Genomic DNA, 26,738 nt, shown 5'->3' with positions numbered 1-26,738 from the left:
GATGGCTTTGTTGGAAAAGTGTTGGACGTGTACAACACCTTTTCGGAAAAATCCGCTTGGGCTACGGGATTTTTCTTCTTGTTTATTCCCATTTTGAGAGTTTTTCCGCAATACTTTTCCTATTTATTAATTAACTGCTAGTTGTTTTCCAAAGAAATCGTTGGAGGTATATTGATTTGGTCGCCTTGTTGACCTTGCTGTGCTTCGACTCACAGCCGCTGAATATCTCTTGGATAGCAGTAAGATCATTGCGTTTAGTCTCTGCTAAAACGGCTTATGCGATCGGTTTTAATGCGGGAATATACACCCGTCTTACAATTATTTTTGGTATAACTTGCCTGTATATTGAACAGGGCTTTTTGTAATATTGCCTATTTTGTAAATACAGGACTTTTTAATTTGGCCGAGCTCTTTATCCGGCTCGAAGGACCAAAAATGTTTGATTTATGTTGTCAAACATTGACCTCAAAAAAGAACTTGTCATTCCTTACCACTGGTGGGGGGGAAATGAAACGTCTTATCTTGTATAATGAGAATATATATATATTGATTTTATTTGGTAAAATGTAAACCTTATATACTATTTTTGAGTTCTTAGTTATCTAATTAAACATATGTACATATATTTACGGCACACCACACAGGTTTCAACTGTACAATACAATACATATGTGTGTGTGTGTTTAATGTTATCTCTTCTATAAATTCATGACTTGTGTCCCATATATTTTTATTATTATTTAGATGCACATTGCATTTAAATGCATGTGGTTGTTTATGTACATACGTATGTATGTATGTATGTATGTTTGAAAATAGATATTTATATTTAGTAGACTTTCGGCTTTGCTGATAAGTAAGCATGTTCAATGATATTTGAACAGCCGAATTTTTCGTTCTTCCACGCTTGAGGACCGGCATTCGCATTAGTGCATGTACAGTGAACAGACGTGTATTTATTCTGTGATCAAGCATAGCAAAAGAAAAAAAAAGTGTTACGAGCAGTGTTTACTCGAGTAGAAGACGAAATCTCTTCATCTAAATTAAGAAAACTTTCGGACACTGATAACCCAGGTGTGAAACATGGGAAAAGGCGAAATTATTGGACGCCTTTACAAGCTCATGAAGATGAAGACATTGATGCGGAGCTTAGTGAGAGTGCCCAAAATAATACAAGGCCAAAAGCCGTTCTTCCGCCTATCAAGGTGTTAGTGCAAGATATTGACTACATAAAAAAACTTTTAATTAGCAAAGGCATATCAGATTTTTTCTTGAAGAAAATATCTATAGGTATAAAAATTCTTAGTGAGTCAAATGAATCATTCGTCAAAATCAAAGAAGTGTTAAAAGAAAACTAATGTCAATTCTTTACACATGACTTTAAAAATGAAAAGTCATTTACTGCTGTTCTTCATGGCCTCGAAAATAAAACGCCAGGCGAAGTGAAAAACGAACTAATCTCCATTGGATTAAAGTGCAAAGAGGTCAAAATGGTTACTAAATCATTTGAACACTATAAAGACACCATTTATATAGTATATTTTGAGCGCAGTTCGGTAAAATTGCAAGATTTGAAAACTCAAGTAAAATCACTATTTCGCGTTATTGTAAGATGGGACTACAAACGCAAGATAAAAAACAAAATAATTCAGTGTCGCAACTGCCAAATGTACGGACACGGCGAATGTAGATGCTTTGTGAAACCAAATTGCGCGAACTGCGCTGGAAAACACAAAACTTCGGAAAGAGTGCGATGCGCAAACTGCAATAGCAATCACAAATCAAATGACGCCACGTGTTCAAATCGGGCTATGTATTTACGCATCAAAGAGAAGTATAATAATTCTCCAGCACCTCATTCTCGGCCTTTACAAAAAGCGCGAATGCAAGCAAAGCCAGACTTTTCTCTTTCGCAATTTCCACCTCTCTCTGGGGAGCGTTCAATGATCGCTGCTGGAACAACAACAACACCGCAGAATTGGCGCTCACCTTGTAGTGCAACATCAGATAATATAAATAACAATAGCCTCTTTACTGAAAAAGAGATCACTGAGCTAACTTTTGAGCTTATACTAAAATTAAGAGAATGTAAAACTAAATACTAGCAATTCAATACAATTGCACCATTAGCAATTAGGTTTCTGTATTCTACTCCTAAGTAATGAATACATCTAAGTTGAGAGTAATATTTTGGAACTGCCGTAGCATCCGCAATAAATTTATGGAACGCATTTAATTATTTAGTTAAAAGCGATATTGAAATTTGTATGCTCTCTGAAACGTGGCTAAAGCACTCAGACAAACTTTATCACCCTAGTTATGTTTGTCTACGTAAGGACAGAGAAATGAGTTAAGAAATCTATTTTCTTTACTGTAGTACCTAATATAAATACCGAAGTAGTGGAAAGTATCGGAATTGAAATTATTTCATCAGAAAACAAAAAAGTTAAACTTTTCAGCTCTTACTTTCCCGGGGGTACTAATACCCAGGTACTTAAAACTAAATATAAAAAAGATTTGAGAAAACTCTTCGGAGTCAACGGATATTTCAACCATTGTGGGGATTTTAACAGCAAGCACCGGGATTGGGGATGCTCGAGAGCAAACGCATGGGGGAATATTCTACACGAATTCACACCCTACGTATGTACCATCGTCCAGCAGGTGTACACCATCGAATATAGATTTGGTACTATCAAACATTTCCAGCCATTTAACACAACCAACAGCGCTAAATGAATTCTTTTCTGATCATTTGCCTGTTATGTTTGTTCTTAATTTAAGTTTCACGCAGCTTGAAAATCTTGAAATTGACTACAATAAAACGAATTGGAAAGTTTATCGTCGCTCCATCAGAAATGCTCTGCTTAGTCTACCTACAAATCTCCAACAAGTTAATTGCTCTGAGGAAGTTGAAAAAAATATAGAAACCTTTTATGACAGCATAAATATCGCAATTCAAAGTTCTGTACCTTTTAAGAAAGCCCAGAAAACTTTCTTAAAACTACCTGGTTTTATATTAAAACTAATAAAAATTAGAAATTACCACCTTAGAAAATGGTGTAGATACAGACAACGTTATAATCATGAATTAGCGGGTTTATACTCCACAAAAATCCGTAATGAAATCTTCAAATTCAGAAATGAATCTTGGAAAAAAAAGCTTAGCTCACTTGAAAGTAGAAGTAAGCCCTTCTGGAACATCTGCAAAATACTACGCAAAAAACATACACAAATCCCTCCTTTACATAATCAGGATAAAATCATTGTTAACCATAATGAAAAAGCTAACCTCTTCGCTTATAAATTCCTAGAAAATCATAAAGTGTCAACTCAACTTAGCACACCAATGCAGGAAAATTTGGTTACCACAAGATTAACCCAACTTACTTACAACAACAACTTTCGTAGACGAAAAATATGTTGAAGATTTAATTCGTAGAGCCCCACTAAGAAAATCAGCAGGTCATGATGATATTAAAAATATTATGTTAAGATATCTGCCTACAGAAGCCATACTGTATTTCACGTTTATAATAAACTCTTGTCTAAAATTGCAATATTTTACTCGCACCTGGAAGACTGCAAAAATAATACCAATCCAAAAGCCTGGTAAACCAATTAATATTACGGATAGTTATCAACCAATTAGTCTTCTAAGTAGCCTTAGCAAAATTTTTGAAAAAGTTAATCAACAAAAAAGTCTATATTTATAAATCTTAATCAAATATTACCAAATTAACAATTTGGATTTAGACAGTTTCACAGTACAACGCACCAGATTAAACGTATCTCTAATCATGTAAAATCAAACTTCGAAAACAAAAAGTCAACTGGTCTAATATTACTGGACGTTGAAAAAGCATTTGACACAGTGTGGCATAATGGTCTTATACATAAATTAGTTAATTTGCACTTTCCATTGCATCTTGTAAAAATAATTCAAAGTTTTTTGACCAATCGCTATTTTTGTGTGTGTTTAAATAATGAATACTCCGACATGATCCAACTACCGGCTGGAGATCCGCAGGGATCAGTACTTGGCCCCTTGTTGTATACACTATACTGTTCCGATTTCCCAGGAATTGAAAATTGTCATTATGCTATGTATGCCGACGACACTGCAATTTTCTATTCGCATGAGTTTGGCAATGACATAGTAACTAAGTTACAGGGTGCACTATTCAACATTTTAAACTACATGAAAAGATGGAAAATTAGAATTAACGCTAGTAAAACACAAGCTATCTTTTTCACTAGAAAAAGGAATCCTTGCTATTTACCAAGCTCAAGGCTCAAACTGGAAAATCACGAATTACCTTGGGCCAGCTCTGTGAAATATCTTGGTGTTACTTTTGATAAAAAATTTACATTTAGTGAACATATAAAACATATACAAGAGAAAGTCAACATAGCTATAAAAATGCTGTACCCTTTGATTAATAGAAAGTTTAGTATGAGCAAAGAAAACAAATTAGTAATCTATAAAACAGTTTTCCAATCCATAATTTTATATGCTTGCCCTGCATGGGGCACAGCCGCTGCGTCGCATTTAAAAAAACTGCAAATAAGTCAAAATAAAATCCTTAAAATGATGCTTGGTCTTCCTTGGGATTTCTCTACCATAAGACTTCATAATCATTCTAACATCAAACTAATATCAGAACAAATTCAAGTATTGACTGACAGATTCGTGATACGTTGTGCTTTCTCTGACAATATATTAGTATCTAATCTACATCCATAATAATTTAGTATTTTCACCATTTAGTCGAACAATACAAACTACTTAGAATAAATAAAATCTGTGATAACAAAAAGAAAAATGTTGTAGAATTAAGGTTTATATACCATATTCTGTGAATTGTACGCTATTTAAGTTTATAATGTGATATATTTTTTTTCTACTTAATAAAGAATTTGAATTAGAATCATATGAAGTCCACTAGGCTGATTGTCGATTGGACACATGTGTGAAATGATGGTGCCATGTTTCTATTGTTACACACCGACGGAAAAAGTAATTCAGTATTTCGTTTTTTATTTGTTGAATATGAACTTTTGCAGCACTCACTTTGCACAGAGCTTTCGCCTCTTTGTGCGTCCACTGCCTTAATTGTCCTTGGTGCTCATTTCGACCCTTTCCAACTAAGAAAGTCTCTTTTTAAGGGTTGACTTTCCTGAAGCCTAAATTCAACAGTATTTTTTCCCCAAAAAGCAATGCTTTATTGACACACGAAATGCTTTTGTATAAATTTTTTGTAAACTAACACACGTTGCTTCACACAAAATGCTATTTCTCATTAACTAATAGTTTCTCAGTTGCCAAATTTGTATTGGTATCTTTTAAAGGTGGGGGCTAACTGAAAATCAGCCGAACGATTTTCTACTCGGCTTGCACTCCTGGGCCCGAATCGCGGCAGTCGTGAGCGGACAAGTAATCGTATCGAGTTAAATTTCATAACGTGTCGAGTGTGCGGATCGTCGCACTCGATACGAAACGAATAGAAATTTTATGAAATAACTTCCCTGGTGTAGCTCTAAATGAGATTTTCGAATACATTGAAATACGAAGCAAAACAAAATAAAAAAGTATTTGAATTGGAATTGAACGTAAATATTCAATATACGTTCATACAATATGTGTAATAAGGTGTATATAAATTTACTAAATTTAGTTTTTGCATTCAATAAAATGAACCCTAACGTGTTTTTTTAATCAAGTTCATCTGATTCAGATGAAATGGTGATATTTTTCATGGCCATAAGGTTCAGGATGATAAAAGTAATTCCATGGCTTTATCTAAATCGTAAGAAAATTTTTAATTATACCGTTTAACTTAGTATAGATCTTATTATTTTAAATCATTTACAGATTCAGGAAGCGGATTAGACTGACCAAAGACGCATTTACTTTCATCGGATCGGAAATAAAATTTAACGGGCATTTATCAACCGCAGTACCACCAATGCTTCAATCAGCCGGTGGGCCGGTGGAAAATTCTTAGTAATGATAAAAGAAGTCGGTATAGTCCTGAAAAGGTGGCAAAGTTCGGCAATGTATGTGCAGCGTTCCATAACATCTGCATAGAGTTTAAAAATTCAACATATTGCAAATATTTTGTAAATGAAAACAATAATACAGAAATACTTAGATACGGGAAATGAGACTTATATCGGTATTCTGCTTGAGACGATTGTCTCATGTCTCTAATTGTCACAATAGTAATTAAGTGACTCTGTTAGTCAGGAGTCTCATTTATGTATTCTGGCAAATACAGTAAAGTAGTATACTGTATCTGCCAGAATACCAAAATGAGACTCCTGACTAACAGAGTCACTAAATGAAGATTGTGACAATTAGAGACATGAGACAATCGTCTCGAGCAGAATACCGATATTAATTAACTATGTAAATTGGTCATAAAACTAGAGATCATATTACGCTGTATTTTGATAATAATTGAGTTAAACGCTCCAACAACATTTGAATTCATATTTTCTTTTAATAAATATATTTTCAATAAAAACAGGAACTTATAATTAACATATCGTATATATTGGTGTTTATTTCTGAACTTTTCTCTTTAAAATATCAAGCTCATGAATTTTAATCTGCAACTCTACTGCTTTGTTTTGCATATCTGCTTTATGTACCTCTTCTTTTATTTGCAGCGATCTCTTCTCAAGATTTTTTCTTCTACTGCAACATTTATCCCCGTAGCTTGGAGGAGTTGCTCTTCTGCTACAGTTAAAAGCTTTTCCTCGTACTGACCACCACCAGTCTATTGTTTCGAGGCTTTGTTGAAAGAAATTTTCTTTTTTATATCGTGCTTTTGATCAGCAAATCTATTATTTTATTTATTTAATTAATATTATTTACTTGTGTTGATCTTACTTTTCGTCAAAAATTAGCATCTTTCATCGGTGGTCCGCAGAGTTAAGTTTTAGCGTCAATGCTTCCCATAGCTTATTTAATACAACTTTGCCTTGCCCACAATTAGGCAAAATATTATTTGCTAAGTTCTGATGCTGTAGCATAAAATTACTCATCACATGTTTTTGACGCATATTTATTTTGTTTACATTTGTTCTTAAATCATTAGTTATAATTATAATACATGTTAAATAAACTCAATAAAAGAAAAATAACTTAAATTTACCTCCGATTATTTATAACAGATATATTCAAAACTCTTTTTTTTAATTTGTACTATAACGTTTCTCAAATAGCTAAAGGGCGAGATTTCGATTCTTTCGTACAAATGAGAACACGTTATCGAATGAGGAAATTTCAAATTTCGAAAGAGCGTATACGATAGCGAGTACAAAGATCCGAAAACAAAAAAAAAATATTTGAATTTCGCTCCTTATCGTGTGCCGCGATTCGGGCCCAGGTGTTTCAAATGAAGGTGAAATGAATTTTTATATTTAGACACTGCTGTTTCTAAAAGTTCTTCCAAATTTCTGCGTACAAAGTTTTTTTTATGCAACGCATTGTTTCGATTACTTGTATGTAGAGTGTAACCTTTCCACTTGTCCATTAACTTGGTTTTTGTAAGGAAGAGGTTTGTAGGTTTTTTTTCCTAACTCGTCTCTCATCATAAATTTTAAAGAGGCTATATTTAAAGATGGCTCATTGTCAATAACTATTTTAGTACCCCGAAAAATTCCTTAGGGGTCTTGTGACGTCTTCTATTTTTCTGCTATTTAGGGTTTTTGTTACTGCGTATTTTTTAAATTAAATAAAGCTGTCACAACTATTTTTCCTTCTGTTAAAAATATATCAATATAGACTATGTGTCCTGGATATGTTGGTAATGGAGTTTTTTCAAATTTCGGTTGGTTGGGATGTCTCTCATATTTATTTTCTTTACTTATTTTTAGACGCATTCCTATACGCTCTTAGATTTTCTTTTAGTATGACATTCTCTTGTTTTTGTTCGTAACTAATATATTCAACTATCATAATTTTTGGATGTATTGGACTAATACTCGGTTTGTCTGAAAAGTAATAGGACTGATTTTCTTCTGGATTCGGTAGAGGCGTTCCTAGCTAACGAGCGAGAGGTTGGTCAGTTGTCTCCGAGCACCTGGAGAGTCAGGATAAACATTTTCGTGTGACGTGTTTCTGTGGGTAGTGCAAACCGAAAATGCAGCGTTCGTTAGAGCAGAGGTACGCGATTAAATTCTTTGTGAAACCCGGTAAATATACTACAGAGATATTTTATATGTCAAAGAGGCTTACCCAGATGTTGCTTTAACAAGAAGTGGTATGTTTCGGTGGCACCAGGCTTTTATGTAGGGCCAGGAAGGCGTTGATGAAGACCGTGATGGGAGACCTGTGACTTCTACAAACACCGACAATGTGACTCGTCGACTAAGTATCCGTTTAATTGCCCAGATGTTAAATCAAAATCTGACGGAGCACTTGAACATGCCCAAGGTGGGCGCGAAGATGGCCCCAAAAGTGCTCACTGACGACCAGAAATTGCGGCAAGTTGAAATGTGCCAAGAAAGTTTGAACATGTGTGAAAGTAATTTTTGAATAACGTTATCACTGGTGACGAGTCATGGATCTTTGAGTATGATTCCGAGACAAAGAGGCAATCGACCAGTGGCACACTACGATAGAGATGTTCCAAGCAGCATGCTCGTCCGCTTTCGAGGCTATTCCGGATAATGCCTTCCGTGACGTCTTCAGCGCTTGGAAATCGCACTGGCGCCATTGAATCGACGCAGAAAGAGCCTATTTCGAAAGTTTTTAAAGAATTGTAAAGATTGGTTTAAAACATTTTTGTAAATCGACTCAGTTCTATTACTTTCCGAACAAACTCTGTATTACCAAAGTGATTAGGAAAGATTTTTTTATATCATACCCATTATCCTTTCTTCTGTATGAATTCCATTTATTTTAAGGTGTCGTTTCATGTAAGAAATCAATAACTGTTCATTGTATTCTGGTTCTGTATGTATACATCTATGTACAGTTGGAAAAATTATCTTAACCCTTGTGTTGCCTCCCAGGTACCCGGGTACCCACCGGAGTGTAGTTTGTTGAATAATATTTTTTCTAAAAAAGATAGGCTAAAACCATCTTTGATCCCCATGGTTTAATCGATTATCTAGCGAATTGTGCATTGTACATACTTTAGATTTTTTCGTAACTTCAGAAATGTTACATTTGAAAATAAAAACACGTCTCAGCCACCCGGGTACCCCGACAGAAGTTCGGCGCAGTTCGTATAATACATTACGATTATAATTTTATTTTATATCTCAAAGGAGTAAATAAGTATCTATAAGATAACTACAACAAATTATGTTCATTTTTATTTATTTATTGATAAAATATGCTGTATATAATAATAATAATTTTATTTTGCGACATGACGTTACAAAAAATGAATGAATTTTTGTGCTTTCTGCAGAGTGAAATATAAGTAATAATTTAAACAAGAAAATTTAAATAACTAAATTTTAAGAATTAATTAAATGTAAACATTTAGAAATGTTCATCGAAAGCTGATCACATACGGGCTTATCGCACTCAACGCAGGATTTCCGTATCTTTCGGCGTTTGCGAATAGGGTGCTCGTTACAAATGTAACAAGATTCAACAACTGCTCCCCTCTCAGTGGCGTCTCGACGTTTGTCATTTCTGGGTACCACCTCTACTATTGGCACTTCAAAGAAACTTTCGACTGGGATTTTGGTAGAGTGGTTTCGCATTATTTGCTGATTCGGGACACGTTCTTCGATCATCGGCATTTCTCATTCTTCTCACAATTGTCGAAAGAAAAGTCTTCGTCTGTTTGTTTTCTTGCAAAGCATGCTGTTATTCTCATAGTAGATGACATAAGCAGGTACACCTGCAATGTCGAAGATGTTGAAAAAGAAAGCCAGCGGCCATCTACACGTTCACCGTTGGGTGGAGTAGCTCGAACACATTTGATCCATGGTGTCAACGCCAGCTTTTGTTTGATTATAAAACAAAATCATTTCTGGTTTTTTGTGAGCTGCATCAGAAATTTCATAATCATAGTGCAAAGTACTAAGAAGTATTGCAGTTTTGCTTTTCTTTTTATTTTATTTTATTCATATTTTTCGTAATCAATTTTTGATAAAATTAAAAACGTGAGTCAACGATGGAAACTTAACTATACAGCTTATATTCGTTTCACGGAATTCTTGAACGTTCCTGAGGTACAAAGCAATTCAGAGAGCGACCTGTTTCCCCACCACTCGAATTCCACGCAACTGACCTTCGCAAAAACGAGAAATTTACGTTAGAGCAGCGCGCGTTTTATTCTTGATTTAGGACTATGAGGGTGTCTGTTCATAATTTATATGGTACATTCAAGTAGAAATACCTTTCTTAGATGTCAATAAATAGATCCTGATTGAATGCACTCAATTATTTTTACGTATAACGCACTTATACGCACGAATTTGCGTACGGGTACCCGGGTACCCTGGGCGGCAGACAGTGTGCTTTTTTTTGGGTGGCAACACAAGGGTTAAATTGATATGAAGATACTTGGTCAAGCTCGAAAAAATGAATTTTTGAAAATATTAATTGGAATTTCTGTACAAGGGATGAAGTTATGATTTGAGCTTTCATCGTTATGAATCGTAGGTGTGAGTGAGTTTATTTTTATCGGTATTTTTGAAAGGGCGTCTGCAACTACATTTATTTTACCAGGTTTGTAAAATGGTAATTATACTCTTCTAAAATTGCTTTCTATCGCTTCATTTTACTTTTGATGTTCTTATGGTCTATGGCATAGCGAAGAGATTGATGGTCAGTGGTATTTTATTATTTTTGAATTTTATTTGGATGTAATGGCGTTTTATATGGTGAATTCGCTATACGTGACTATGGGCATTCAGTACCCATAAAATTTCTTCATATATGTATTTTGTGTGAAGAAATGTAATTTTCTAACGTGTTTGGTGATTATTGTGCATTTCTAATTAGTTTCGCGTAAAATTTTCAAGTGAACAGTTCATTTTTAGTTGTGATAAATAACATTTTTTAAAATGAGTAAAGAATTGGCGATTTGTTTGGCCAACTGACGGCGTGAATTGACGGAAGAAGAAGAGAATATTTCAAATTACTTGAATACTAATGATAGCGATGATGATGATGGTGGAAGAGAACCTAAATTTGATGGTGACCACGAATCGATACACAGTGAACAATCAATGCTTCGGAGATGATAATAATCATCACATTAGATATCCACTTTTCGAAGAATATATCCACGAGAAGGCTGTTGTAGATATGGACCTTGACAAAAGCAGATTTGATTTGTTAAATACGGCTATTGAAGGTAATTATGGAGAAACATTTTGTGGTTAGGGAAGGAACAATCAAAGTGTATGGTGGTCAAAACCAAGGCAAACTGAAAAACGGCGATCGAAACTGGCATTGAAAATGCATAGACAATTAACGTCACTATGCACGGTGAAAAGTTTCAAGCGTTTTTGAAACTCGAAAAATAGTTAGGGATGCGCAATTATAAATCACTCCGGTAACAAAAAAGCGTGCGTTCGGTTCCACGGTTCACAAAGAAGAAAGATCTTTATTTCTTAATCTAATTGCTAAGCCTAAATCTTAAAAGTAACGGCTTAACCCTTATGTCAACGGCAACATACCTGGGTATGTTTTGCGTTTTCAAAACGCTGTAGCTCTGAACTGGATAATCGGATCGACTTGAAATTTCGTGATATCCTAGCGAAAACTGTTTTACGCAATAGTCCCAATTTTGGTTAGGATTGTATTATCCGTTTGGTAGATAAAGCCCATTTACAAAGTTGCACCCTTACGTCAACAGCATACATACCTGGGTATACCATACCATATGTATAGTAAAACGCATGCAAATATGATAATATTTGAAAAGTATGGTTTATTTTGAGTGAAAAAAATACTTATGGTATAAAAATTATTATAAATTATAAAATACTTCTTAAAAAAAATACGAAAAAATTTAAAATTATTGAAATTCAATTACATCTATCGCATTGCGGCAAGTCTTTGGAATGCTCTGCGCACACTGGTTTGTTGCATAATGTGCATGCTTTACGTGTAGGGCGTCGTTTGGAGCAGATGTAGCAATTCCCCTTTACTTTTAGGCGTCCCGTGCTATCACGCTCCTCCGCTTCATGTGCTCCAGCTTCCACAACTCGGATGGGCCTACCTATCGTGGCTTCGATGGCGTTGCGCGTTGAAAAAACTCTGGATATTCTGCTGTTATTCGCCCTGCTCTCTATTTCTGGCTTGCATAGTTGCTCACTTAGCTGATGGAGAAACATCCTACGGCGGCTTGTATATGACTTCAGGTGAGTGTTGTTGGAGATTCCTCTGTTGTCTTAGAAAATAATCTATACCAAATTTCGTGAATATATCTGGTCAAATGTGTGTGTGGCAGCTATATGTTATAGTGGTCCGATATCGGCTATTCCGACAAATGAGCAGCTTCTTGAAGAGAAAATGACGTTTGCAAAATTTCAAAAGGATATCTTAAAAACTGAGGGACTAGTTCGTATATATACAGACGGACGGACAGATGGACGGACATGGCAAAATCGACTCATCTCAACATACTGATCATTTATATATATACTTTATAGGGTCTCCAACGCTTCCTTCTGGGTGTTACAAACATCGTGACAAACTTAATATACCCTGTTCAGGGTATAAAAATCTGAATCGCAAGCGATTAGTTAAATGTGTACCTGTCGGGTTATAACGGCATGCCATTTGCCATACAAAACGTATGTACATACCCGGGTATGTTGCTGTTGACGTGCGTAAAAAAGTTCTGCTGTTGACATAAAGGTTAAACTAGCGGTAATATAAATATGTACTAAAAAGGGGTAAGTATAATCATTTTCAACTTCCGTTAAATATTGTAACAGATTATGTTAAGTATTAAGGTAAGTACTAGATTGGTATTATGAAGGCATTATTAAGGTAAATATTTTATAACAGATTTTCTTAATTTAATTTTTAACAATTCAATATTTTAAAATTCATTTCATTACTTTTATTTTATTATTAATTTACTATTTTTGTTTTGGATATAGATATGTCGCTTGACACAACACACGGAAAGTTTTGGATCTAAAAGCGATGCCTTCATACGCGTCTCTTGTTGAAGGTATTACTCTTGGGATGAATAGGAAAGCCAAAAGAGTAATACAGGTATATGCATCAAACAGTTTCAAAATAATATATTGTATTAGCAAGAGACAAAAGCGGATGAACTATATGCTGTTATTGCAATAATTTAATATTCCGGTGCTGAGAAGGCAAACTTAGTTCACGCTTAATATCTTTTTTACAGAATGAACATGCCCCTTAATAGAGCAGTGATGTCACTGCATCGGTTTGAGCAATTAAACGCTTTGACGATTACCGGATTCACGCTGAGAGACTACGATTATACAAATTGGCGATACCATTCGTCCCAGGTAGCCTAGTATTGCGCGCAATTTCTTCATGCGACTCAGTAACCGATTTTTGGACAGGGGTGTGAATATCATGATGGATAACTTTTTCACAAACTATGACTTGGCGGAAGATTTGCTTTTGCGGAATATAGTACAACCTTGGTGGGCACAATAACAGGCAATAAGCCGCAATTGTCAAAACTATTTACATCCTCTGAAGAAGCTAGAAAATGGGGTGTGTTTGAATGGGGTGTCTAAAAATCTATGCATTTAGTAAGCTTACAACACTTTCGAAGAAAAACGTGCTAGTGTTTTCAATTGTTCATACCAGCGAAGAAGTTGTAACAAAAAAACCAACATTAGAATGAGCATAATGTGGTGTTGATACTTTTGATAAAATTCTACGAGGATTCTTTGGAAACAGAAAAACAACCCCCTGACCCATGGCATTTTTTTATAATATTTTGGATATTGCTGAACTTGCAGTATTCAGGCTTTTTGATCTTAGTCACCCTACGTGAAACTCCAAGAAGTCTGAAAAGCGCAAACGTTTTTGTGAAAGAACTATCTATGGAGCTAGCGCAGAAGCAAGTACAAAACCGATCCAAAACAAAAATTAATTCCACTACAAAAATTGTAATGAGCTTGATCATTTTAAGATATTTTTCACCATTTTATTTTCCTGCAACAGATCAATATTTTGAAAAGGCGGAGTGGAAACTGCTAATATCGATAATAAAATAACAGAAGTTTGTGACTATTGCCTTATTCCGACATGTACCAAACACTATATAAGTGAAAAGTGCTATTTTGCAAAATACAATGCCAAAGATGCGGACAGTACTCCAACAACGTCTACACCCAATGAAAATATTTCAAAAGGCACGAAGATTTCAGCCATTTGAGTAGTTCGAAATTAAAACTTTACTTCACTTTCATATTTTTCAATAAAAATATCTTTGTCTCTAGCAATTAAATTATTTGCATAAACAAGCGAAATATAGGCTTTTCTATAAAAAAAACGTCTTAAGGTCTAAGTTTCCATAGAAAATACATTACTGGGCACTGAAGGCCCAAGTCACGAGATTAAGTTTAGGTCGGGAGTAATTGCAGGCCAATCAAGAAATTTAATATTCCGAGCCAGCAAGAAATCAACTTTTTTCTTGGAACGATGTATCGCTGCATTGTCTTGCTGGAAAATGAACTCATTTCCAACAAATTCGTCTCCGAAATCAATAAGAACTTCATCCAGTAATTTAACATAGTATTCCGAGTCCATTTTTGTTGTTACAAAGCAAACTGGAGTTTTCCCTCTGTAAGTTATCCCAGCCCAAACCATGAGTGATCCGCCACCAAAATTTCGTTGCTCAAATTTCTGCCTAGTAGACCCTATGGGCCTCCAATATTTTTGCTCACGTAAGCAAAATTTGTAATGACATACTGGATTAAATATTTTTAGTTTTGGAAATTGTTGAACTTTTTACACTTAATGGTAAAGATAGATATAATTTCGGTACTACAATGTGTGCCACAATAAAATCTTCCAAGTAACGGGTGATTTTTTTGAGGTTAGGATTTTCATGCATTAGTATTTGACAGATCACGTGGGATTTCAGACATGGTGTCAAAGAGAAAGATGCTCAGTATGCTTTGACATTTCATCATGAATAGACTTACTAACGAGCAACGCTTGCAAATCATTGAATTTTATTACCAAAATCAGTGTTCGGTTCGAAATGTGTTTCGCGCTTTACGTCCGATTTATGGTCTACATAATCGACCAAGTGAGCAAACAATTAATGCGATTGTGACCAAGTTTCGCACTCAGTTTACTTTATTGGACATTAAACCAACCACACGAATGCGTACAGTGCGTACAGAAGAGAATATTGCGTCTGTTTCTGAGAGTGTGGCTGAAGACCGTGAAATGTTGATTCGTCGCCGTTCGCAGCAATTGGGTTTGTGTTATTATACGCAAAGATCTTGGTGTAAAACCGTATAAAATACAGCTCGTGCAAGAACTGAAGCCGAACGATCTGCCACAACGTCGAATTTTCAGTGAATGGGCCCTAGAAAAGTTGGCAGAAAATCCGCTTTTTTATCGACAAATTTTGTTCAGCGATGAGGCTCATTTCTGGTTGAATGGCTACGTAAATAAGCAAAATTGCCGCATTTGGGGTGAAGAGCAACCAGAAGCCGTTCAAGAACTGCCCATGCATCCCGAAAAATGCACTGTTTGGTGTGGTTTGTACGCTGGTGGAATCATTGGACCGTATTTTTTCAAAGATGCTGTTGGACGCAACGTTACGGTGAATGGCGATCGCTATCGTTCGATGCTAACAAACTTTTTGTTGCCAAAAATGGAAGAACTGAACTTGGTTGACATGTGGTTTCAACAAGATGGCGCTACATGCCACACAGCTCGCGATTCTATGGCCATTTTGAGGGAAAACTTCGGACAACAATTCATCTCAAGAAATGGACCCGTAAGTTGGCCACCAAGATCATGCGATTTAACGCCTTTAGACTATTTTTTGTGGGGCTACGTCAAGTCTAAAGTCTACAGAAATAAGCCAGCAACTATTCCAGCTTTGGAAGACAACATTTCCGAAGAAATTCGGGCTATTCCGGCCGAAATGCTCGAAAAAGTTGCCCAAAATTGGACTTTCCGAATGGACCACCTAAGACGCAGCCGCGGTCAACATTTAAATGAAATTATCTTCAAAAAGTAAATGTCATGAACCAATCTAACGTTTCAAATAAAGAACCGATGAGATTTTGCAAATTTTATGCGTTTTTTTTTTTTAAAAAGTTATCAAGCTCTTAAAAAATCACCCTTTATGTTATAAGTTTGACACTCTTCAGCTGATGAAAAAAATTAAAATAAACTCAAAATATATATTATATAAAGAATAAGATTAAGCCAAGTTGCTTATAACAGCAAACAATCAAAACAATTTTATTCCATAAGGAGGGAAAATAAACATTTTATAATATCTCTAAGTCCTTAAAAAATTCCAAACACTCTACCCAAAATATTCATTTCAACAAAATGGCTTTGCAAAAATATTTTTTGTTTATTGATTTTCACTTTTACTTTCAATTTAAATATTTTTGATAAATCTCAAAATGACAGAAAGAATGTGGTTGTGCCAGATAAGTTTATAACGGGTGATTTTTTTGAGGTTAGGATTTTCATGCATTAGTATTTGACAGATCACGTGGGATTTCAGACATGGTGTCAAAGAGAAAGATGCTCAGTATGCTTTGACATTTCATCATGAATAGACTTACTAACGAGCAACGCTTGCAAATCATTGAATTTTATTACCAAAATCAGTGTTCGGTTCGAAATGTGTTTCGCGCGCGTGTTTTGTTCAGCGATGAGGCTCATTTCTGGTTGAATGGCTACGTAAATAAGCAAAATTGCCGCATTTGGGGTGAAGAGCAACCAGAAGCCGTTCAAGAACTGCCCATGCATCCCGAAAAATGCACTGTTTGGTGTGGTTTGTACGCTGGTGGAATCATTGGACCGTATTTTTTCAAAGATGCTGTTGGACGCAACGTTACGGTGAATGGCGATCGCTATCGTTCGATGCTAACAAACTTTTTGTTGCCAAAAATGGAAGAACTGAACTTGGTTGACATGTGGTTTCAACAAGATGGCGCTACATGCCACACAGCTCGCGATTCTATGGCCATTTTGAGGGAAAACTTCGGACAACAATTCATCTCAAGAAATGGACCCGTAAGTTGGCCACCAAGATCATGCGATTTAACGCCTTTAGACTATTTTTTGTGGGGCTACGTCAAGTCTAAAGTCTACAGAAATAAGCCAGCAACTATTCCAGCTTTGGAAGACAACATTTCCGAAGAAATTCGGGCTATTCCGGCCGAAATGCTCGAAAAAGTTGCCCAAAATTGGACTTTCCGAATGGACCACCTAAGACGCAGCCGCGGTCAACATTTAAATGAAATTATCTTCAAAAAGTAAATGTCATGAACCAATCTAACGTTTCAAATAAAGAACCGATGAGATTTTGCAAATTTTATGCGTTTTTTTTTTAAAAAAAGTTATCAAGCTCTTAAAAAATCACCCTTTAGCTTTGAGTGTCTTCAATGAACAATACTACATAATTTCGGTGGTCTCTACTACTCTATTATGGTTCAGAACTCCATTTGCTTTGGAAAAAAAATTGGTTGACACACAAACCATATGTGATTAGCTTACTACAATATGTATGTACTATACGTCGGTCTTTGACATAAGTTTTATGTTTAAGGTAAGCATTAACGTAACAAGTTATACTAACCTGTATGATGTATAAGGTGAAAGTGGAGCCAAAAACGCTTTAAATGTAACTCCTTTGACTTGACCCTCCACGTATTGTCTGGCGACCTGCGATCATAAAGAATTACTTGAATTTTAAAATGGATTTAAATACATAATTCCGAACATATAATAATTAAATTGTTATCAATTGTCGTATATTCTTATAAAATATTTTAAGAGTAATTTATCATAATAAATAAATTATTATGTACATAGTTATATGGTGGCTAAGTATTAATCCGGTTTTATTAATTTTCATTAAATTATCTCACAGATTGACTCATAATTTCGGTATAAAGTCGGCCATAGGCACTGATGTCCATATCTTTGGTACCTAGAGATCAGTCCCCCTCCGAAATTAATGCGATTAAATTTTTTTTGTTATAATATAAATATGCTTAATTGTATTTTTTAGAAGAATAGAAATCATGTAAAAAGTTAGTCTCAATTATTATTTGTATCTATGTACATATGTACATATATACTTTACTACTGAACTAACGACAATCTTTATAGATAGGTACGCATATATTTTGTGGCACGCTTGCTTTATCGTTTTTGTTTTTATGAAATTTTAATGTACGGTACTTTTTTTTGCTTGTTTTTCGTTACTAGACAAATTGAACGCTCTAATGGGGACGCACATTTTGTTTGGTTTCATCTTCGCTTGCAACTTTGGTAAGTCGTAGTTCAGACACGGCAACTTTGTTGCTCATTTTCGGCAATTCCTCTTTTGGAATTGCCCATCGCGTTCACACACAGCAACTCCATCCCATGTATTTGTTTTGTAGGCTGTGAAGCAAGAGTACTAAAATACTAAGAAGAATGAGAACACAACGCGAATTGCCCGAGCACGAGCAACTCAGTGCCCTTCCCCTTTCCTCGTCGCTCTCTCTCCCACAAACTACGAATTGCCGCAACAAAATTTGCCGTGTTTGAAAGACGACTAAGCATGCAAGTTTGTTTTGCCATTTCCTTCTTTGTAAATTTTAATAACGGTTCTTATTTCGCGCATATGATCACATATTTAATCAATTTTGTCACTTTTGAAGTGGCAAGTTCGTTATAGTTAATTTGGTTAATAATATTGTTAAGTTTGCTTAAATAAATAAAAAGTTTTAGTTTATTTTATTGATTTGGTAAGTAAAGTGCAATGTTATGTTGTTAGAAAGAAGTTGTGTTGTATTCGTAGGCATACTAATTTTTTTTTTTAATAGTTTTGTGATGTCGAAGTGTTCAAGCAACAACACACTTTTCAAATACTTGGAAAAAAACAAAAAAAATGATGATAGTGCTAAGGAACCAGAACCAGATCAGTGTTCATCAGTGTCTACTGGTAGCTCAACTCCTATTATTCCTGTCGCCGCCACTACCAGTTCTTCTGGAGACGAAACTACGTTTAACCCGCTTGACAAATTGGATTTAGGATCTTATGCTAATTCAAAACAAAAAATTGATGATGAACTAAAATATGCGTTATTGAAAAAACCCTGGGTACCAGAGAAATCTTACAAATTCCCAATCACAGACGACAAAAGACATTTGAAATTTCAGCACAAATGGTTCGATCAATTCTCCTGGCTGGTCTATACCTTAAAAAAGCCTGAAGGTGCTTTGTGCAAGATTTGTGTTTTATTTGCAGCCGAATGTGCTGGGAAGGGTGCACACCAAAAACTGAGCTTATTGGTTGTGAAACCATTAAACAAGTGGAAAGACGCGATAGCGGATTTTAAGCGGCATGAGCAAAGCAAGTATCATCAAGACTGCACATTACTTGCTGATAATTTTATAAGCGTATATGAAAAGAAACAAATAGACATAAGGAGTCAACTAGACATCGCGCGATCCGCTAATATTGCCAAAAATAGGAAAAAACTCGTTCCCATTGTTGAAACCATTAAGCTGTGTGGACGACAAGAATTATCATTAAGAGGAACTTGCGATTTCGGATGTATTAAATTCAATGAGTCTGAACCAGATATTAATGATGGTAATTTTCGAACTATATTACGGATGCGTCTTAAATGTGGCGATATAGATTTGAAGCAACATTATGAAACTTTGCAGTTAAATGCTACATATTATAATCCAACTATACAAAATGAATTGATTTCTGTTTGTGGTGAAATAATTCCAGAAATATCGCCTGGTTTGACCACTCCAAACTTCTTTTTGTGGCACTTTTGAAGTCGCGGGCTTATGTCAATAACCTTCAGACTCTTGCAGCTCTTAAAGACAATAATAATAATGAGGACTTATCGCCGGAAGTTCTAGCCAAAGTGATCAAAAATGCCATAAAAAGGGCTCAAATGACAATAAAACTGTGGCGGCGGCCTTTTACATGATATCATATTCTCGACTTGATGAAAAAAATTAAAAAGTTTTTAATTTATAAACTATCAAGGATTCTATTCTCTTACTATCATGTATACATACGTGTATATTTCATTTTGATGGGTTAGGTGGTTTCGTTGTGAAAGCGTAACAAACAAATTTACATTCGCATTTATAATACACTAACAAAACCCCGTGGCGTTACCCGCGGTTTAAATTGTGCATTAACAGTAAAAATAATAATAATAATAAATAAAGACCGGGAAATTTCTTCAGAAAAGATTTATATTATGTATCGACTTTAGATCGACCCGATTTTACTCATTTTTGTCTATACCACACATTAAAACATGTTCCCTTGTTTAAATCACATACAATCACCAATATAATTTATTATATATGGAAGCTAGGACAAGTTTTTTCATAATTATATTTACTTTACGCACAAAGGTACACTATACTGATGATATTACGCATCATCATTAAACTTATTAGAGGGCGGGACTACACTCACATCTTTAACATCTTTTGCTCACATGTGGCCTTGCAGCTGCGGTCCTCCACGCAACATCAGCGTTTTATATCTTAATTTAGTGCTGAGTTATGACACTTTATTAGTTTTCGGATAATGACGTTTTGTGGGCGTGGCAGAAGTCCTACTACGCCTATCTACGAACTCTTAATTGTTTTGTTTTTACAAAGGAAAGCGCAGCATCAACAACTCGATATAAGAGAACTGTGGAACGGCATTTCAAACTCCTTACGTACAGCTTCAGCCGAAACCATTGGTTTTCGGAAATTGCAAAAGAACAGCTGGTACGACGAAGAGTTCCATGTCTAAGCGGAGAGAAAACAGGCTGCCTACCTCGCAACGTTACGATCGACCACAACACGTGCGGGATGGGATAGATACGAGTACCAACAGTTGAAGAGGAAAGAGAGACGCATTTTCAGACAGAAAAATAGAGGCCGAAATGCGTGAGTATGAAGACCGGAGCATACTCTTGTAGATCCTCCCGATTCACTAATCGATGACGATGGAGCAGACATTCCATTGCCCGACCATGAAGAAGTTCTAATAGCAATTACCCGCTTAAAGAACAACAAAGCGGTGGAGGCCGATAGATTTTCAGCCGAGTTATTCAAACACGGCGGCGAAGAACTGACAAAGCGCATGCATCAACTTTTTTGTAGAATATGGTTGGACGAAAGCATGGAAAGCATGGAATTTAATTGGCTCTGCCCAATCCACAAAAAGAGATATCCCACAATCTGCGTAAATTACCGTGAAATAAGCCTGTTCAACATCGCGTATAAGTTTCTATCGATCGTATTGTGTGAAAGATTAAAGCCCACCGCCAACAAAATGATTGGACCTTATCAGTGTGGATTTAGGCCTAGCAAATCAACAACTGAACAGATATTCACCATGTGCAAAATCTAGGAAAAGACTCGTGAAAAACAACGGTTACTGTGGTTTGTGAGCCGATAGAATCATCATATTTCTTCAAAAATAATACCAGTGTGGACGTAACCGTCAATGGCGACCGTTATCGCTCCATCATAACCGACTATTTAATGCCTGAAATTGAAGCTCTTGCTCTTGGCATATTTGGTTTCAAAAAGACGCCGCCAATTCCCACATATCGCATCAGTCAATAGATTTATTAAATATTAAAGTCTGTGTCTATGATACAAAATATCATGCGTGTCTTTCATTAGTTACCAGTCGAAATGCTCAAACGAGTCATCCAAAATTGGACTCAACGAACAGACCTCCTGAGTCGTAGCCGCGGCCAACATTTGAATCAGATAATATTAAAAAAATAAATGCTAAATGAATGATAATAAACATTCCCCATTAAATTTGAAGTTTCTGTGTTTTTTTCTTTGAAATGCAAGGAACCGCGAAATGGGGCACCGTTTATTTTCTTGCAATTACTTCGCGGTTTAACATTTAAAAAAATCATACTCCCACCGTATTCATAGTACCGTTATTTTTAATGAAAAGTTAGCAATTTTTGTTCTGATTGCTATCAAGTAGGAATTTGTAGGAACTGACTTATCAGATGGGGAGCCTTAATTGTTTAAAGTAATGAGTCTGACTAAGCAACGTGTGCATGAAAATTCATGTATTCGTATATTGCAATTCGTGGAAATGCAGAAGAATTCCATTAATGAAGAGAAATTTAATTCGGATTGACCAGATGGTCTTCATAAATATTGAAGAGATTTGAGAAGCCCACGGAATGCGTTCATGATCGTAGATCATATGGCATTGTGCCATGCAAAATAAATGCAGAAATCTACACTGATTTGTTGGAAAAGGAACTCTTTAACTTCGCAGATAATTTGCATGGTGATGAATAAATTATCCATTGCACCAATACATGTAGCGAAGAAGACAAGAGCTTTCTTTAACTCTATGATTGTTCGAGTGGCGTGCCTTAAGTCCAGATTTTCCTTCTGGGAAAATTTATGCATTCTTCAAGCAATATGGCAGTCTTAAGCGACTAAGTTTATGTTTTTAGCAAAAGCTTGCAGTCAACAACTGGGTATTAACTATTGGGAAACGTTTTCGTCTGTAATTCGATATTAAACAATTCGTATGGTACTTGCAATTCCTGTTGAGAAAGAGTTACATTTATGTATGTATATCAAGTGGACATCGCAAATGCATATCTTAATATCAATATAACAGAAGAAGTTTAAATAAGACCACCGGAAGGTTTTATAAATCGCAAAAATCCGAATAAGCTATTAAAACTAAATAAGGCTATTTACGGCCTACAACTGTCAGGTAGAGAGTGGAATAATACACGCGATACAGCATTAAAAAACTTTAGGTTTCAATCTGTGTATCTCAAACAGGGAGGCAGAGAGTACAACGACCATACATGCCGGTATACATATGTTGATGACTTATTATAATCATGTACTAGTGAAGAATAGATTAAAAATATAAAACTCATTCTAAGGTCAAAGTTTAAAATTCAAAATGGTAATATATTGAAGTTCTTTCTTCGTTTCGAAATAGAACGTGAGGGTAAAACAGGTGCAATATCTGTGTGTCAGAAAAAATATATCAGAGTTGTTGAGTGTACACGGAGACAACTAATGTCGTACAGTAAGCATACCTCTAATCTTGGCTTTCAAATAAGGTGTAAAGATAAGAACTGCTCCAAGGTGAACATAATAAACTAGAGGTCGTTAATTGGAACTTTAATGTGTTTGGCGATTTTAACATGTCCTGATAATGCAAGCAGTAAGTTCATTGCCTCAAAGTAACCAATATCCTCATTTCTAACATGAGGCTGTTGCAAATCATGTTTTACGGTACTTATCAAAAACAGTAGATTTAAAGCTTTATTATTACAAAAGTGACAAACCGGTAGAAAGAAGAATCCTATATTTCATAAGAGAGCCAAGCATATAGAAATAAAATATTATTACATTCGAGATGTGGTTGATCGTAGAGAAATATAGTATGCTTCAACGAAAATGTAACTGATATTTTCACTAAAATTTGCGAAAACAGAAATATGTTAAATTTGTATAAATGCTTGGTCTTAAATACGAGGGCTGTCCGATAAATAACCGACCTAACTATGATGCACGCGACTTTTTCAAATTTTTTTTTTTTATTTTTCTACATAGCGTCACCTAAAATGCAAAAGGCCGTAACTAACATTTTTAGTATTTTACAGGAGAAGCAAAAAACGTTATAGATTAAAGACTACTTAAAGCTAAATATCCAAATTGTAGATTTAAGCTTAGAAAACAAAGACGGATTTGTTTCTGAAAACCAAATTAATTGGAAAAAAGCAGTTTTTAAGAAATGTTAGTTACGGCCTTTTGCACTCTATTTTTCTGAAACCAAAAAGCCGTAACTACTTGAAAAAAATTGTGTATAAAATGAAAGCAATGGTTAAAATAAGAAAATGTGCTTTTAGGCTGTAACTAAAAAAGTTTTTAACAAGTTATGTCTTTTTGTATCTATTTATTGTAAGTATTTTAACACAAAAGAAATTATTTAATTAATACATTTAATTCGAGAAAATAAAATTAAATTAAACTAGTTAAGAAAAACAAAATAATTCATTTGAAAACAACAAAACCTGCAATACAAATAGCAAATTAGAATAGGTTTAAGATGTAAAGGGTATATTATCATAAAAGCTGTAGCAGTCAGCCGGAAGTAAAAATTTAAGTTCATGCAAGTGTTCCCATTTCTTTTTGGATATTGATATTCTTTCGGTATGTAACTGTGAAGGTTCGATGTCCCTAAATTTTTGTTGTGTACGTTGTGGCAAAACGTTATAATCGTCGTTGATGTTTGTTTTATAATAAATTATTCCAGATGAATCATATGCCAAGGCACGGATCATATTAACAGTTGGCTCTCCGGATTTTTTGCCTGTATTGAAGATGCTGAGTTTTTCATACATAATTTATACATGTATGTAAATCTTTACCTGGTCGAATAGATACGTAGCGCTTAGGAATACTTTCGTAGTCAAGGAAATACTTGTAATCAACATGGTGCACTTTTAGAAATGGGTTCTTTCGAGACTCTCTAATCAAGCCAGACAGCTCAGATGGTAAATTTATTTGTCCCTTGTTGATTTTTCTTTGAATGAGGGAGTGGATCGAATCACATTCCATTAGTGTATGTCCCACCGTTATGTTTTCTTGAACACATAAAGATAATATTGCATTAGAGAGAATTACATTTCGGTTCTGGTAGAAACAACCATCGGAATATATAATTATGTGATGAATATTTGGTGACTTTTTAGTGGAATTTTTTATGTATTTTTTTATATACATGTAGCAAAGATAGAAGCAACAAGGGTACCATCTGTTTCGTCCCAGACAAAATTGTCAGATTCATGTGAAATAACGTTATAAATTGTGCACTTGTAATTTCATTTTATAGTACGTGGCATTTGCATTTGTCTGTGGAATCAATTTCATTGCCTGCATGTCAATGCATAACAACAAGTGTAATCCTGATTTAGCGTTTTCTATGTCAATTAACTTTTCATTTCTCATGTCTTGTATATCCTTCCTATGAATGTCGTGCTGTTTGTAGCTTTTAAAATCGGACCGCAAGTACAGTTTCTTCGTATACTGTTCATTTCTCATTTCTGATTCAAGCTTAGGAATGTCATGCAACCATTTTTCCAGAAAATTTATACGTTTTTGAAATAAGACTCCTTCATTAGTAAATGCTTTACGTTCTGATGTTATTTTGTTTTGTTCTTCTGGCGAAATATTGGTGCCATGGGAGTCATTGAAATTTACCCAATTCCTCACCATTTTCTCATTTAATCCAAGCGTAGATAAAAACATATGAAAGCACAGTTGAACACGTTTAGAATGATGTTTTAAATAGTAACGTTTTGTAATTGATCTTCTAGAGTTCTCAAAACCAATTCGCTTTATGTTCGCGCGTTCAACAAGATTAACGACATACATTTTTTTTTGATCCCATGACATTTTCCAGAACCCATTAAATATTTCCTTACGATTTTCTTCGGAAAATGTAGAACAATTCCGTACAGCACTTTTCTCACAGAATTTTGAAGTACATCCAGCTTTAAGTTCTCTTGGAGCTTTTTCACTAATAATGCCTTTCGATAGTCCCACGTATTCTTTCCTTTCAATCGGTTTATTATATATCCAGACCTTTTATTATTTTTTTTTAAGTTTTTCATTACAACCATTTTCACAATTAGTACTCATTTTATTAATTTTGTTTTATTCGGGGAATAAAGGCAGTAACACAATAACACAATTTGATAAAGAATGAAAGATAATGAAAACAACTGTAATTACGGATAACACAATGTGTCACATTGAAATTGAATCAAAGAGAATGAAAAAAGGGTAGTTACGGCTTTTTGGTTTATGAAATTGTTGAAGTTGTAGTTGCGGCCTTCTGATTCTCGCCTATAAAGTCGTTATTTTTGGACGTATGCATGTAAAATTTGCTGTGTACACGTATTTCGGTAAAGTACTTCATAATCAATCAAAAAGTCAATTTTGAATTTTTTGTTAGTTACGGCCTTTTGCATTTTAGGTGACGATAGTCTCCTTGTAACTCCACACACTTCTCCCAGCGATGCTCCCATCTCTGCAACCCTTCCAAATAGTACTTGGCGTCTTTGTCTGCAAAATACGAGTTCACGAAAGATATTGCCTCCTCATTTGACGAAAATCTCTGGCCGCCGAGCGCAGTTTTAAGTTGAGGAAACAAAAAAAAGTCGCTTGGTGCTAGATCCGGTGAATAAGGTGGATGGTCAAGCAGTTCGAACCGCAATTCGTGGATTTTCGCCATGGCGACTGTTGAGGTGTGAGATGGTGCGTTGTCTTGGTGGAACAAGACTTTCTTTTTTTGCAAATGTTGCGGATTTTTCGAAATTTCTTCCTTCAGCTTGTCCAATAATGATGCGTAGTATGCTCCAGTTATAGTTTTTCCTTTTTCAAGATAGTCGATAAAAATAATTCCATGGCTGTCCCAAAAAACACTCGCCATCACTTTCCCAGCCGAATACACAGCTTTAGGTTTTTTTGGGGTTGGTTTCCTTATTTCAATCCACTGTTT

General features: G+C 35.2%; 3 protein-coding genes and 1 long non-coding RNA gene across 22 annotated transcripts in view; 2 read left to right on the top strand and 2 right to left on the bottom strand.

Moving 5' to 3' along the window:
* Positions 1-26,738, bottom strand: part of LOC105232674 (phosphatidylinositol phosphatase PTPRQ) — an 862,901-nt gene that overhangs the window by 398,299 nt on the left and 437,864 nt on the right. For all 18 annotated transcript variants that reach the window (XM_049451209.1, XM_049451203.1, XM_049451205.1 and 15 more), the window contains one exon: positions 17,775-17,860. In XM_049451209.1, the coding sequence (XP_049307166.1) occupies positions 17,775-17,860 (86 nt within the window). The remainder of the gene's footprint in view (positions 1-17,774; positions 17,861-26,738) is intronic.
* The window catches only part of LOC125777147 (uncharacterized), a 495,194-nt gene that overhangs the window by 94,541 nt on the left and 373,915 nt on the right, over positions 1-26,738 (top strand). The gene's annotated exons all lie outside the window — the stretch shown is intronic.
* LOC125777143 (uncharacterized) overlaps positions 1-26,738 on the top strand; it is a 537,355-nt gene that overhangs the window by 299,901 nt on the left and 210,716 nt on the right. The window lies entirely within an intron of this gene.
* LOC125777206 (uncharacterized) lies at positions 6,326-10,719 on the bottom strand. Of its 2 annotated transcripts, none has more exons than XR_007422160.1 (3): positions 8,880-10,719; positions 8,249-8,749; positions 6,326-8,191 (listed from the first exon to the last, which is right to left on the bottom strand). It is a non-coding gene; the product is annotated as an uncharacterized LOC125777206 (long non-coding RNA). The 2 variants fall into 2 exon arrangements; XR_007422161.1 differs by having other exon boundaries at positions 6,327-8,131.

Source organism: Bactrocera dorsalis, chromosome 3 (genome assembly GCF_023373825.1).
Source record: "Bactrocera dorsalis isolate Fly_Bdor chromosome 3, ASM2337382v1, whole genome shotgun sequence".
NCBI lineage: Eukaryota > Metazoa > Arthropoda > Insecta > Diptera > Tephritidae > Bactrocera > Bactrocera dorsalis.
Note: the sequence above shows the minus strand (reverse complement) of the source record. Positions and strands in the feature narration are given on the sequence as shown.